The 14,529-nt window shown below is 38.8% G+C and overlaps 1 protein-coding gene across 1 annotated transcript in view; it reads left to right on the top strand.

Annotated features, from left to right (window-relative positions):
* The window catches only part of Spon1 (spondin 1), a 259,657-nt gene that overhangs the window by 114,501 nt on the left and 130,627 nt on the right, over window positions 1-14,529 (top strand). Inside the window, exon 5 of the mRNA XM_090348107.1 lies at window positions 899-1,021. Coding sequence (XP_090204233.1) covers window positions 899-1,021 — 123 coding nt within the window. The remainder of the gene's footprint in view (window positions 1-898; window positions 1,022-14,529) is intronic.

Raw genomic sequence — 14,529 nt, 5'->3', positions numbered from 1 at the left:
AAAATGATTTGTACACTCTTTGCTACTGCTCTTTGTGCAATATTTAAGAATACATGTCTAGCTTACAAAGAGAAGATTTATGTTAATACTGCTGGGGGACTAAAGAAGCAGCAATTGCAGCAAGATGTGTCTATAGTCTTTGTTTTCATCTTGCAGGAAGTTGAACAGATGAAAAGCAGCAGCAAGGCCCAGTTAGGGCTATGGATTTGACAATTGGAAATACTGAATTTATTCATGCAATCTCTCTCTCCACTTATCAGCTATTCACAGCTAAAGATGGGGGCTGAGAGGGAATCTTAAGTTTTTCCTGGCTCCTTCCATAATCGGAAGTAAAACTGAACTTAAGAACAAATATCCACCCCTCTCAGTAAAAATCTCTGAAAGTATGGTAAGAAGTGATGTGACTGTATAAGCATCTGCTTTAAAAAAAGAAAAAAAACTCAGCAGTCAGTTCTTTCTCTCTCTCTCTAGTTGTTTTCACTGTCTCCTTCAAAGCTCCCTCTCTGGTCTGGCCTATTGGCCTCAGAAACTGTTTCTTAGAGAAAACACATGCATGAATTCCTTTGAAAATCTGGTAGAGAAATCCTATTGTGTGATGGATGGGGAAGGAGAATAGAAATCACAGAGAATTACTGAGGAAAATTTACTTCTGATTTCCTAAGATTCTGCCTGACTGTCCCATAGAGCCTTTAACAGAAATTTTGAACATTTTTCATTTGTAAGATACATTTTGCATACTTACAGTTTGGGTACATCGTGGTAGTTCTAAGTCTTACTAATCAATAAAAACTGAATACCATCCTGATTTCTTGAGCTGAGAATGAGACAAGCCAATATGGCGCTGTCCTGCTAAACAAAACTCCCATTTCCTTGCTAACTTGCTGACTTCTTGTTGCAGATCCTACGTTTGATGGGGTGACTGACAGACCCATCTTAGACTGCTGTGCCTGTGGAACTGCCAAGTACAGACTCACGTTTTATGGGAATTGGTCTGAGAAGACACATCCAAAGGATTACCCTCGTGAGTAGAGCAGACATTTTATGGGTTGGGGACAGGCACGTGGCTCAAGTTCTGACTATGAGATACATGTGCTGCTCACTATTGTCTATTGATTCCAAGGCAGAAAATTAATGGAGGCAGGCAGACATGATATCAGGCTTTTAGCTGCTTTGCATAGCACTGTGTTTTCTTAGTTTTGATTTAAGGAAAAAAATATTTCCTGACATCACGCTGCTTATCTCCAAGCTGAACATTTGGTAACATTCATCCTAAAACAGCTCTATCCACATTATGCAACAGGACTCTTGTGCTGGAAGTAATTGGCCAGGAGAGACTTAGTCTTGTCTCCATAGATCATAGATAATTACTCAGCATCTCCCACACAGCAGGCATCGGGAATCAATCAGTCCACCTTTTCTTTATGGTGGCAGATATTACTTTGCAAGTCCTTCATGATTCCAGGCTCTGGTAATCAACTGACACTGCCGGAAGGCTCGTGCGTGCTAAATGGGTCAGGTCCCCAAATAGGAACCACCACAACTCCTTTTTACCAACGATTGTCTCAACAAATGTCTGACGTGTGCCAGGCCCTGTACTAAGCTCTAGAGGTACAAATAGTGAACAACAACAAAGATGGAGTTCAGGTTCTCATGTAACTTGCAGATTAATGGAACATAAACAGTAATCAGTCATGTATACACATACATAAAAATGAAAATATAACTGTGAAGTTACTAAGCACTTTTCTGTGCTATATCATTTAATCTTCACAGTAACCTATCACAGAGACTTTGATTTGCCCAGAACCAAGTGGACTCCCAGTTCAAAAAGAGGGCTGTCCACCTCCTTGATCTGCTTTCATTTGGAGTTACTTTTAACTCTGGACTGACCATTCTCTGGCTGTGGGTGGCAGGCAGTCTGTGTGTGTCACTGAATATGTTGTGATGTTCAGTTTTGTTCTTGTGTCTTTCATACTGGAGTTACTACAGCTGGGAAAGAACCATAGGAATGAGAGAAAAAGATGTGGGATTGGCGCCAGGCCCCAAAGGGAAGGAGAAAAAGAGCACATGGCTAGGATTTGAGAGGACCCAGGCCAGACCAGAACCTTTCTAGTCTCCAGACAGCCCACCCAGAGGGGACACCCAACATTTCTTGGCAGACCAAGAGCCCTGTTGTTTCCTTTTACCCACATACATACAATCAAGAACTGGGATCGTAGAAACCTCTTGCTAGTTCATTCCTCTGACTCTGGATTTCAGCCTGATCTGCCTCAGCTGCTGTGGGAGACCTTTGTGAACAGACTTAAACTTACTGCCTGGGGAGACAGGGAAAAAAAATTGGAACAAAAATGCTGGGAAAAAAATGCCTGCAGTCTGCATCTCTCCCATCTACTAGCCCACAGAACATAAAATGTTAGAAGCTATTACTCATCTTTTGCAATCCTAGGCAGATTTTACCCTTTTTCTACCCTGCCACTGTCATTTCCTGGAATTGGAGTGTGGAGAAGGATACAAAACCATTGTTTCTTGGTCTCTGAGGCAAATCCATTACAAACCTATAAAGATTCCTGTGGAGTTGTTGGGAGTTTAATAAGTAGAGCAGACATGTGTTCCAGATTCTCCAGGATTGTTCCATTGTGGGATATTGTTTCACTGTCAGATCATGTCTTAATTTTGGGTTAGAAAAATTACATCTCTACGTACAGAACAGCATTTATCACATCATACTGTAATTACGTTTTCAGAAGTCTTTGTTTGCCACCAGAGAAGCCCTCCAGGAAAAAAAGCCATAACATTACCATCTTTGATTCTCAGTGCCTTCTCAAGTACTGGGTATTAGCTCTGAGTGGCGCTTACTGTGACAAGAGAAGAAGGTGCCTAGCCTACACTCAGTAGCCAATACTGAGCATTACCTTGCTCATAGTCTGGACCTTCTTGGAGTGAAGAGGTACATTTAATACCTGTGGAAATACAGCCACTCAGAAGGGCAAAAGGTATAGTCAGAGCCTGCTTGAAGATTTGGTGTAAGCTTCTGCCAACTTTAGGTAGCTGTAACCTTAGGTGATGCAAGGATAAATCTACCGTGGTAACCCCTGTTCTGAAGCTCAGGAAAACCTCCTGACCACAGTACACATTGACAAATTTCAAGTCCCCTCTGTCCTTTATTAATTACTATCCAAAGTACCACTTTCCTTGCAAGGATATTAAGATGCTGGTTTTCAAGTGTTTAAATGTCAAGATCACTTTCACATGCTTAAAATTCACTGCGAACATCAGTGCACCATAGTGTACATGGACTATATCCATTTTTACCATATCAGAAAAACTGGAAAATTTTAAAATATTTATTTGGCTTGAACCCAGGGTTTTGCACTGGCTCAACTTGCTTTTTCCTCTGTGGCTTTCTAAAACTTGAGCTATACCTTCATTTTAACATATTGCTGGTTAATTGGAGATATTATCTCAGGTTTTTCTCCTTGGCCTTCCTTTGAACTACTATCCTCAAAATGACATGTTTTATGAAAATCACTATATTACAACAAGAAATTTAGTGGAGTGTCATTGTTTTATATTTTTGCCAATCCCTTTAATGCCTGCCTTAATAAACATGTGGATTCTCAATCACCTTTGTTTCTGCATTCAACAATCTATTGTGGCATATTGTTAATTGAAGTTTGTCTCACAGGGGTACATAACAGGAAAGGGGGAGATACTTTAAGAATTTTCTGCAGATATTGATAATTTTCCCAAGCCATAGAAACTCTACAAATAGTAGCTTGTAATGTTAATATGAAATTGTATCAATGGACATACACTGTTACACCAAAATGTACTCTTAACCTTCTATGTTGGGTGGATCTTTTATAAATAAATGAATTTATAATATCACACACTAAGTATTTGGAAAATATTGATTTACTGAGCTAGACAGATCATCCAAATACGGAGACACAACGTATTAAACCCGTTAAACTCCCATCTATTAATATGATAACAAAACCCATCAGCAAAGTGATGGACAACTGGAAAGCTATCAAGTTTATAGCAGTGGATACAAGTCTTCTAAGCTTCTGAGTTTTGCTTGAAAGCTTGAATTTGTTCATTCGCAACAAATACTATCGGTTGTTTTCCTTCAAGTAACAGGCTCACTTGATTTTTGAGAATGTCTGCTGAATTCCCAAGTCTAAGTAACCATAATTTGTCATTGGTTCTTTCAAGTAAATATGATGTTTTATAACTATAAAAAGTGTCACACCCTAACTTGCCCCTTGCAATCACGTAAGTGTTTTAATTCAGGGCAAAATAATTCAGTACCTAAAAGAAGTACTTTTGTTATTTCATGATTAGTCACATAGAATGATGGAAAGATATATTTACTCAAAGAAAGAGACTTCATAAAGTTAATCATTTGATTACTACACCAATACTCTTCTGTGAAACTGATTTTTTGTTGTCTTCTGTGAGCATATGGCCATGAAGAATGGACTTACTATGAATATATTTTAGAACCTCTCCCTTGACCTGTGTTCATTGCCAGCACTGAAAAAGCAAATTATATTTTATGATTATTACAAAGATAGTTTTCACCTCTCAGCCACTCTGAAAGGCTTGCAGGGTCCCCAGGAATCTGGGTTCTATCTGAGAGAACCTCAAGGATGGAGTTAGAGAGCAGCCTAGGGTTTCTAGCCCTTAGTCCCCTGTGTATAACTTCGCTTTGAGAATTTTCTTTGAGCACTACATGAAGGATTGGGAGATAGCCTGTGCATTTAGCCATCAGAGCTAGATGCAGCTGTGGTTGGCTTCTCAACAGTGGCATATAATGGCTTGTTCTGACTGCTGTTTCTGGAGCTTCCCCATAGGAAGGGTGCGTACCTCTGGGAGGCAGGAGAGTGGCCTGGGTGGCTTCTGTCACTCCTCCTCTGGTGTAATAATAGAAATCTCTGCTGCCCATCTCCAAATAATGGAATCCTTTCAAAACATCCCTGATCAAGTAGCTCTAGAAATCCCTTTTAAGCATGACCCATTTTTATGAATGAAAAAAAAAACCCGAAGGACAAATGATGGGTCAGATCACATAACCAGCAGGTGTCTAGATAAAAACCAAAGCTTAGATCCTGATTTCCCTTTTGCCTTCCTTTGGACATTGTCACACAGCAATCAGTCTTTAAATAAACATCTCTGCACCAAGCATCTCCTAATGGGGTCTTGCTGTACTAACAGGAACTCAGCTCATACCATTTCTGTGCCCCCTGAGCTGTCATGCTCCAATGTATAAGATCATCTCAGCAGAGACCCTAACTGAGAATCCAGAAAGAGAAGGTGTGGGTTCCCTGAGGCTGATCTGACTTACTGAATTCTGAAGCATTAGGAGCTGCCAGCTCCGTGATGTTTGTTAAAGGCACTGCCAGTCTATAGCCCCCAGTGATGGGAACTAGGGGATCAGCTGCTCATTATCAACAAGGTGACCGGGCATATAAAGATGTCCTGGAAACATACCCAGTCTTTGCCACAAGATTGGGAGCTTCCTACCAGATGCTAAGTCTTTTTTAATCTCTAGGTCTCAATACAGCTCCTGGGTTTTTGGCAAATGATTCTATCCTGCAGATACCCTATCATCTCCCTGGGCTGTGGGAGCCACCCAGCTTCCTCCATGGGGATACAGCATCTCTTTCAATACTATTAAATGAATTTAACAAATATTCTTTAACATATCGATGGGTGATTTTCCCCAGGAACACTTTTTTTTTCATTTGACAATGCTTTATCTAAAGTGTTAATTTAGCCACTGAGAAATACGCTATATACAATCAGAACTGATTTTTATAAAATAAATTTCCGCCATCTCAATTGGCTTTCTTCACAAAAAAATCTCTAACACTTGAAAATTATTTTTTACATATCCATCCATTATGTGTAATATACAAATATATTATACATAATTTCATGTTATATGATTGTTTTCTTATGATTAATGACATTAGCTTACTCAAACAACTGGTGCAACTACTCTTTGACTAGGTAATGTCAGGGCTTTGGTATTCCAGGGAATATTGTGATTTTTTCAAGTGCATGAAGTCTTCATCCTTTCCCCTTCCTCGAAGTAATTTCCCAGGAGTGAGATGACAATTCAAAGTCATGGATAAAAAGCTCCTGAGATCATTTACAGATTCTCCTTTTCAAACATTTGTCTTCAGTCAACACATCACCAGTAAAAAAAAATACCTAGTAATTAGTTTACCAGCTTCCCCAGTATTCAATTTCAGCTTTTTTTGTTCCAGTTTGGCCAATTTATTGGTTATGAACAATATTCTTTTACATTGCCATTGCTTTAATTACATACACTTGGATCTGTTGTTAGTGTTCATTGTCTTTTGCCTTTCAAATCACTAGGGTATTGGCACAGATCAGGTCTCATTTTACTTGCTTTCCTTCCCAGAGCTTTGCACATTGTCTAGCACATTGTCTAGTACATTGAAAGTTCTGAGTAAATTGAATGATAAATGGATGCAAGACGTAGTCACAAAGTGAGTGAAGAGTGGAATAGAGGGAGATGAACAATGAAAAGCTACTGAAGAGGTTAGGTCAAGAGGGATGGGATGATCTGTAGCTCTGCCTCGAGATTGAATAATGAAGGAAATGGGTTAGGAGAACAGTGAGCAGTGATTTAGCAGGAGCTGGAGTGGCTTGAACCATGGAGATGGAGGTAGTGATTGAGGAAGGGGGCATGGGGAGATTTGCCCTGTATTTTAGCAGCAGGGTTTGTCATTGTTTGGATTCAAAAGACAGAGAAAGCATGAGAGCTGAAAAGCCAGGCATAAGACTTAGGAATGGAGGTGCTCTCTCTTTTAAAGATATTCCTCAGTATTATTGTCTTTCTACTTTTATAATTGGTTTTAAAATAGTGTCATCAAACCCTGTAAGGATTCTAATTTTAAGTGGGATTGCATTAAATACAGAAATACCCTTGGGATAGTTATCTCTGTAGTATCAAGCTTGCTCTAAATGAAACCAACAATTTGAGACAGGTTAATACAATGATTAAAACAATGATAATATGGCTTCCTCTCCCAATCTGACTTCAGGAATAAAACCAAATATGCTATTTTTCAGGGATCTCCAGTAAAGGAGATCAAAAGGAACCAATAAGAGGAGAGAAACAAGGCAGGAAAATAGATTACATAGATTTACTATGAATAGTTGGCTTGTATAAGTATAGTTCTGCACACTGCTATCTCCAAGCTAGAGACACAGCAAAGCCAGTGATACCATTCTAGTTGAGGACCTGAGACCAAGGGAAGCTTACAGCATTAATCCTAGCCCAACAGAAGAAAGCAAACCTTCCCAGATCAAGCACATAAACAGAATGTAGAGGAGAATCCCTTTTTCCCTCTGTCTTTTTGTTCTTTGGGGGCCTTCAGTAATCTATTTTATCAAATTCATTGTTCAAACAGTAACCTAATTTGTAAAACAGTAAAAATATCCTCACAGAATAACTAGAAATAATGAATGTAGATGCTTCATGTCACAATGACACGAATACTCATGATTAATTATTACATCCTTTCAGCCAACAGTAGTCCCACTGATTCCCTCCACCAGGGAAAAGTCCCTTCCAAAGCTGAGAAATTGTGTTCTGGCTGTGCAACAGTTGGCTCTTTTGTGGTAGAAGTGAAGGAAAGCCAGTGATCAATCTTTCCATTAAACATGGAAGATTGAACACATGCACGTTCATCTCTGCTCTTTTCCTATATCTCACAAAGCTAACATTAGATAACCAACAAAAATAGAAATTCACAAAGACAAAAGGAAAGAAGACTGCACCAAATAATGAAAGTCACCAAAATTGGGGGTGATGGAGAACCAGCTGACTGACCACTGTCTTGGTAGAGTGAGAAAAGCTAAGCCCTAAGGGAAGAAGAGAGTGAGATGTGAGACTTTCTCTGTTCTTTCTACGTGGCTCCCTCCTGAGGATATTGAGGATGGACAGTATTCTGCCAAGAGCTACAACTCCTTTCCAAAAAGGCTGTCTTCCAGCTACTGCTCCTCCTCCCAGAAACCACTCTCTCCCCTAGAAGACATTACAGGTACTCTCCCCACTTGGAGCTTAATTTTTCCTACTGCTTTCCTTTAACCCCTGCTACACCCTTAAAAATTATCCCTTCAATCCCTCTGCTCTTATGCATTTTGATTGTGCCATCTGTTTCCTGTGAGACTGATGCTGCCTCCTCCTCAGAAACTGATAGGTCGACTCTGTACATGTATTACTTTATTAATATATGTGAATGGCACTCATGGCTCACATCTGAGATCCTGCTCATGATCTGAGGATCATAGGGCAAAGGCAATCTGGATGTAGAAGTCCATGAAACTCTAACCTCAGATTAACCAGCAAAAAGCTGGTGGCTCAAATGCTGAAAAAAAAAAATACTAGCTCTATAACAAAAAGCTCAGGGAGAGTGCTCAGGGCTTGGATTCAAGCCCCAGGACTGGCACAAAAAATACAAAATAAAAAATGAAGTACAAATTGAATGAATACTATCAATTCAGTTACTACTAGGTCTTTAGCTTTGCTTTAGGATTTTGCTTAGGACTAGACCTGCCTCTCTAACTGCCACTTTCTCTGAGTCACTGCTTCTCCCCATCTCTTTATAGGCTTCCCTTTTGCTCCTCACCATTTTCCTAGGATGTAGTCACTCTCACCTGGGGCTGCCTTTGTCTCCAGGTCTGGGCTAATTTTGGATGCCAACTCTACCACCATTCTCAGGTCTTCTAATTCCTTCTACTTTTCCCTACCCTGCACTCCCATCTCCCCCAGAACATTCAAAGGAATATTAAGAGTAGACATTGTGTGCTCTCTTGTTAGGTAGGTGATTTCTAGACTTTCAGCTGAATAATGTCGAATGTGCTTGTGTGGATCATGTTTCCTGCTTAAAAAATATCTGCAATCTCCGTAAAAACCAAGACTTGAATAAATTTAATTTTTCCTCTGATTTTTTTCTCCTCCCATGAAAGTTTTGCCATTTCTTTCTTGTGCACCCTTAAGAAGTTAATTTCTAGGAATACATATATTGTGTGTGTGTGTGTGTGTGTGTGTGTGTGTGTGTGTATTATTGTGACTGAGATTTTTTGGATTGCATTGTTATATTCAGTATATATGAATGCTATTGAACCTAATTCACTTTTGTCTTACACAAGATTCTATGGATTCCATGGGCCATTGAAAAAATCTTCTATGATGTGTTAATTCAGGCATACAGACAGAGACCAGCACTAACTCACTCATGTAATCCTAGCTACTCAGGGCTGTGATCTGAGGATCATGGTTTAAAACCAGTACAGGCAAGAAAGTTTGAGAGTTTTCATCAACTGCCAAAAAGCTGAAAGTGGATCTGTGTCTCCCTAAAAGTTTAGGGAGAGTACACAGCCCTCTGTTCAAGCCCAATGACCCTTACACAAACATGCGCATGTGTGCATGTGCATACATACACACATACACACACACACACGCGCGCGCGCGCGCGCGCGTGCACATACCCATTCCCTTTATACAGATTTTCATCGTCCTTAGCATATATCGTTCTCCCTTTATTTACCTGGGGGGTTGACTTGATTTGATCTAATAAGCTTTGTTAGCTAATTCAATAATACTATTGTTATGCCTTTTCTAATTTTCACGCATCTGCCTTAATAGACACGACTCTCTTCCTGTTCTTCCTTTTGGATTTGCCTTTCATTCTTGGTTTACTTTGCATGCTGATTTTCCTGCTTTTGTATTTTTGTTTTTATTAATAATGAATACACTTAGAACTGTGAAAATTTTACATGAACCCTGAGCCTATTCTGGAGATTTAAATATGTAGTTTTCATATTTATTATTCCTGCAATAGAAAGCATTTGTGCACTTTCTCTTCTTGACATACTTATTCATTAGCAGAGCATTTAAAAATTTCCCAGTAGACAGAATTTTTTTAATTTATATTTTTGTTAATTTTATTTCTTTGTTTTGGTAAGAAAGTACATTTCTACTTTGTTGTACTAAGGGTCTTTTTAAATAAGTGTTTTCTTTCTTTGCTTCTTTCTTTCTTTCCTTTTCTTTTGTGCCAGCCCTGGGGCTTGAACTCAGGGCATGAGCACTGTCCTTGGGCTTTTTCCTCAAAGCTAGCACTCTGCCACTTGAGCCATAGCACACTTCTGGCTTTTTCTATGTATGTGGTACCAAGGAATCAAATCTGGGTCTTTGTGCATGCTAGGCAAGCACTCTACCACTAGGCCAAATTCCCGGCCCACCTTTTCTTTTTGTCAGTTGCGGGGCTTGAACTCAGAGCCTGGGAGCCTCTTTGTGCTCAAGGCTAGTGCTCTACCACTTGAGCCATAGTACCACTTCTGGTTTTTGAGTGTTTAATTGAAGATAAGAGACTCACACGGACTTTTCTGGCTGAATGACTTCCAACCACTATCCTTGGATCTCAGCCTCTGAGTAGCTGGGATTACAGTCTTGACTCACTGGTACGTGGCTTTGATATATTTTCTTAGGAAGCTTTTTCTTTATTTCATTGTATATACCAACATATATGTTGCTTGTTTCATGTCGCAGAAGGCCCCTGGGCTTTATTGGTTTTTGTTTTATTCCATTTGCCTGTACTGTTGCTGAGATTACTATCATACAGAACTTTTATGTAAACTTATTTCATATTTTCTTATTATATTTGTTTCCTTTTCTGTGCCTTCTTTTGTTTCCATTGCCTTAATTACATTTTCTTTGCAAGTTTAAAGTTATCCAATACATTCTTGTTTGTTCTTACATAAGACACATACTTCAGCTTATTTGTGTCATCTAACTTCATAAGCATGATCGTATCACTGTCTTCCTCTGAATAAACTGAATGCTTACCCTTCCTTTCTCTATGTGTCCTTCCTTCCTTCCTTTCCTTCTTTCTCTTTTTCTCGTGGACTTTTTTGCTCAGGCTGACTTCAAACGTTACTCCTCAAGTCTCAGCCTCCTGAATAGCTAGAATTAGTTATAAGCCAATAGGTGCTCCTGAGTGCTTTGTCCTGAGCCATGACTTGGTCCTGAGCGCTTTCATATTCCTTTAGTTTCTACCATCCCTCTACACAAACACATTTTATATCCATTTTTTCTAGAATTTTATTTTCTGATTATTATGGATAGTTTCTTTTTCATGTCTTTGTTCTTTGCTTTTTTATGCAACCATAAGCTTTACTAAAGTTCTGAGTACCAAAGTTCTGCAGCTTTCCCCTGATTGGAGACTTTTGAAGAGTATTTGTGTAATTGTTCTTTGTAGGGCAAACACCTAAGACTATGAGTGTTTTTTATTGTTCTCATATTTCAGTGACATATGGCTGAATGAGATCTAGATTCAAAACTATTTTCTTCTCAGCTATACAATATTGTATTTTTATATACAGCTGTTTAGATGTCCAGCATCCATCTAATTTTTGTTTCTTGCTAAATGGATTGGTATTTCTCATACACATATACCACTACAAAATGTATGTTAACAGCTCCTTTGCATTTGGTTCTTATTCTTATTTTTTGTTGTTATTACAATACCTTTCCTGAGTATTTAAGGCTGTGGGTCCTATTTATGTTGACATCTATCTAAGAAGCTATTTTGTGTCCAGTTTGCTTCCTACTAACTGGCTGTACTTGTTGGACTCTTGTCTGGTGACATACTGCTTTGCCTAGCAGTGCATACTAGGGAATACCTCTTCTAGGGTGCTTAGGCAACAGGGAAATGAGGCCAAGGGATGAGAAGCCTATATAGAACAGTTGCTATCAAATCCATTTGCTTCTGTTCTACAGATGGCTGCAGAACAGGCAATGACTCTCCCTTTGCCATGCCAAAGAAGGTTAATGGAATAACTCTAATAGTCCTTGAAAATCCATCCTCCCATTACTAGACCAAAAGAAAGATGGGGAGTCCCACGCCCTCCATATGCCCTCCTCCTGAGTCAGGTGACCTCTACTCTTTCCCCATCATCTGGTTCAGGGTGGCCTTTTATCACTCCCTTCCTGTAGTGTCTTTGTTGGCCTGCTTCCATTTACAAAGTTTCTCAGGGTTGCACTTAGAGGATGGGGAGAGGGATGTGTTCACTCACCATCTCCTATGGAACCAGTAATAAAATAATCAGGTATTGATGTTGTCATAAGGTGGATTTAAGTTTACTAAATTACTTCTCTCTTGTATTATGGTTCATTTAATTTAGTTTTTTCTTTCTTTTCTTTTTATATGCCAGTCTTGAACTCGGGGCTTGAACTCAGGGCCTGGGCAGTGTCCTTGGGCTTTCTCAAGGCTAGAGCTCTTTCACTTGAGCCACTACACTACTTCCAGCTTTTTTCTGTGTATGTGGTACCAAGGAATCAAACCTAGAGTTTCATGCATGCTAGGTAAGCACTCTACCACTCGGCCATACTTCCCACCCCTCTTAATTTAAGCCTTTCAATTTATCATCATCTTGATTTATTATATGCTGATAACAGATCATTACCACTCTGTTCTAAAGTTGTGTGCATATTAATTTCTCTTTGGTTTTTAGCCATCATTGTTCTGTATTTGTTGGTGTCATCATGTTCTCATCAATTCTGGCTTTTCTCATTACATCAGCCTTATTTTGAGAGGAAACAGAGTTAGTTCGTATTCATTAAAATATTTCTTATAACTGAAAATGTAAGTATTTGAATTTGGATATCTGGATTAAAAGTTATACAGCTGTTGTATTTTATTTTAGAATGAAGATATATTAATAATAGGGGCTTCATTGTGATAACACCATACATGGATTCACTGTACTTTGAACATGTTAACACCAACTTTTCCTCCCACCGTTTTAAAAAATATGTGGTAGGTTTCATTATATTTTCATAGATATGCAAATTGTGCTTTTTTATTATCTCTAAGTAGTTTTACTGTATGGTTTGTACATAGCCTTCCATTGCAATGCGAGAAAACCTGATCACATGGTTTCTTACATGAAATCAGCAACCCAGCTTCTTGCAGAATGCTTTTAGAAATAAAATATTTGATGTGGCATGCTGATTACAGATTTTGTAAGTGGATTTTAGGACTTTATTCCTCCAGAATAATGATGACAGTTTTCTTCTAGTGAATCCTTTCTCTAGTCTTTGTCGTTTTGTTCTTTGCTCATTCTACAAATCTATTCAAAGCATCTATTGTGGGTAGACAGCCACTCGTCCTTTTTCTTTGGAAGCTCTTACTTCTCCCATAGTTCCACATTCTGTGTCTCTGACTATCTGTGGTCTCTCTGTATCTCTTTTCTCCCCCTTATCTATTCCATAGCTCACCTATATCATCATTATTTATTCCAGTCCCTTCCTCCCATAAAGATTTCTTCTGAAATAGGCATGCCATCTTCCATCCACATCTAAGAAATAGATTACAACAACATTCTATGTTCTCTTTTGATTCTTGTTTCATTTCATGGTGTATACTGACTCTGTACTCCTGTACCTTCTCCACCCAAGCACCTGGATTCTTAATGTATCTTTCTTATCTCATGCTTCCAAACATTTTAATAGTTTGGTATGGCTTCCTTCTTTTTTACTCAATCTTCCTGGAGTTTGTCATGATGATATAACTGCAACTGCTTAAGCTTCTGCTTCTGTTTTCTTGGAATTGGATTGGATCTTGTAATGGTCAGAGCCTCTTACTTGGCCTTCCTCTGGGAGTCTACAATCTGAAATTCTTGAACAGGCTTTCTTTAATAAGATGCATCTGACTGAAAGTGACCATTCAGAATTGTACAAAGTATTATTTTGTTTCTTCCTATCAAGTTCAAGTTCCATTATCAATGAAAGGAGTAAATTACTTTCTTGATAACATGATCTGCTGACTGGCAGTTTACAGAGCATCTCATCTGTTGCCTATTTCTTGTGATTTTTTTTTTCCTGTCAGTCCTGGGCCTGAGCACTGTCCACGGGCTTTCTTAAGGTAGCACTCTACCACTTGAGCCACCACACCACTTTTGGCTTTTTCTATGTATATGGTACCAAGGAATTGAACCCCAGTCTTCGTGCATGCTAGGCAAGCACTCAACCACTAGGCCAAACTCCCAGCCATTTTGTGGTTTTTAATGTTAAAATGTAGGTTTATTGAAACCTCATGTCTCCTTTAAATTTTATGATTCTGTATTATCACCTTTAAAAAACATTTATTGTAAAGGTGAAGTACAGAGGGGTTACAGATACATAGGTTTTAAGTACATTTCTTTTTGAGCAGTATAACCCCGCCCTCATTTCCTCCCAGTTTTTTTCCTCCCAACTCCTCTCCCCCAACAAATTTTACCATTTATTTCAATCATAGTGTCTAGTAAGTACCACTGCTGAATTGGTTCACCTTTGGCCCATTGTTTCTGTGATCTATTGCCTATTTTGAACTGTTCTAAGTAGGAAGAAAGAATTCATTAGCAAGTCATCGATAATTATTACTTTATTCTAATGCTACCAATTTCCCTAGAAAAATGGATGCAATTAACATTTAAGTTTGACAC

The sequence above is a fragment of the Megascapheus bottae genome, chromosome 16, assembly GCF_031878675.1.
Source record: "Megascapheus bottae isolate mThoBot1 chromosome 16, mThoBot2.hap1, whole genome shotgun sequence".
In the NCBI taxonomy this organism is placed as follows: Eukaryota; Metazoa; Chordata; class Mammalia; order Rodentia; family Geomyidae; genus Megascapheus; species Megascapheus bottae.
Note: the sequence above shows the minus strand (reverse complement) of the source record. Positions and strands in the feature narration are given on the sequence as shown.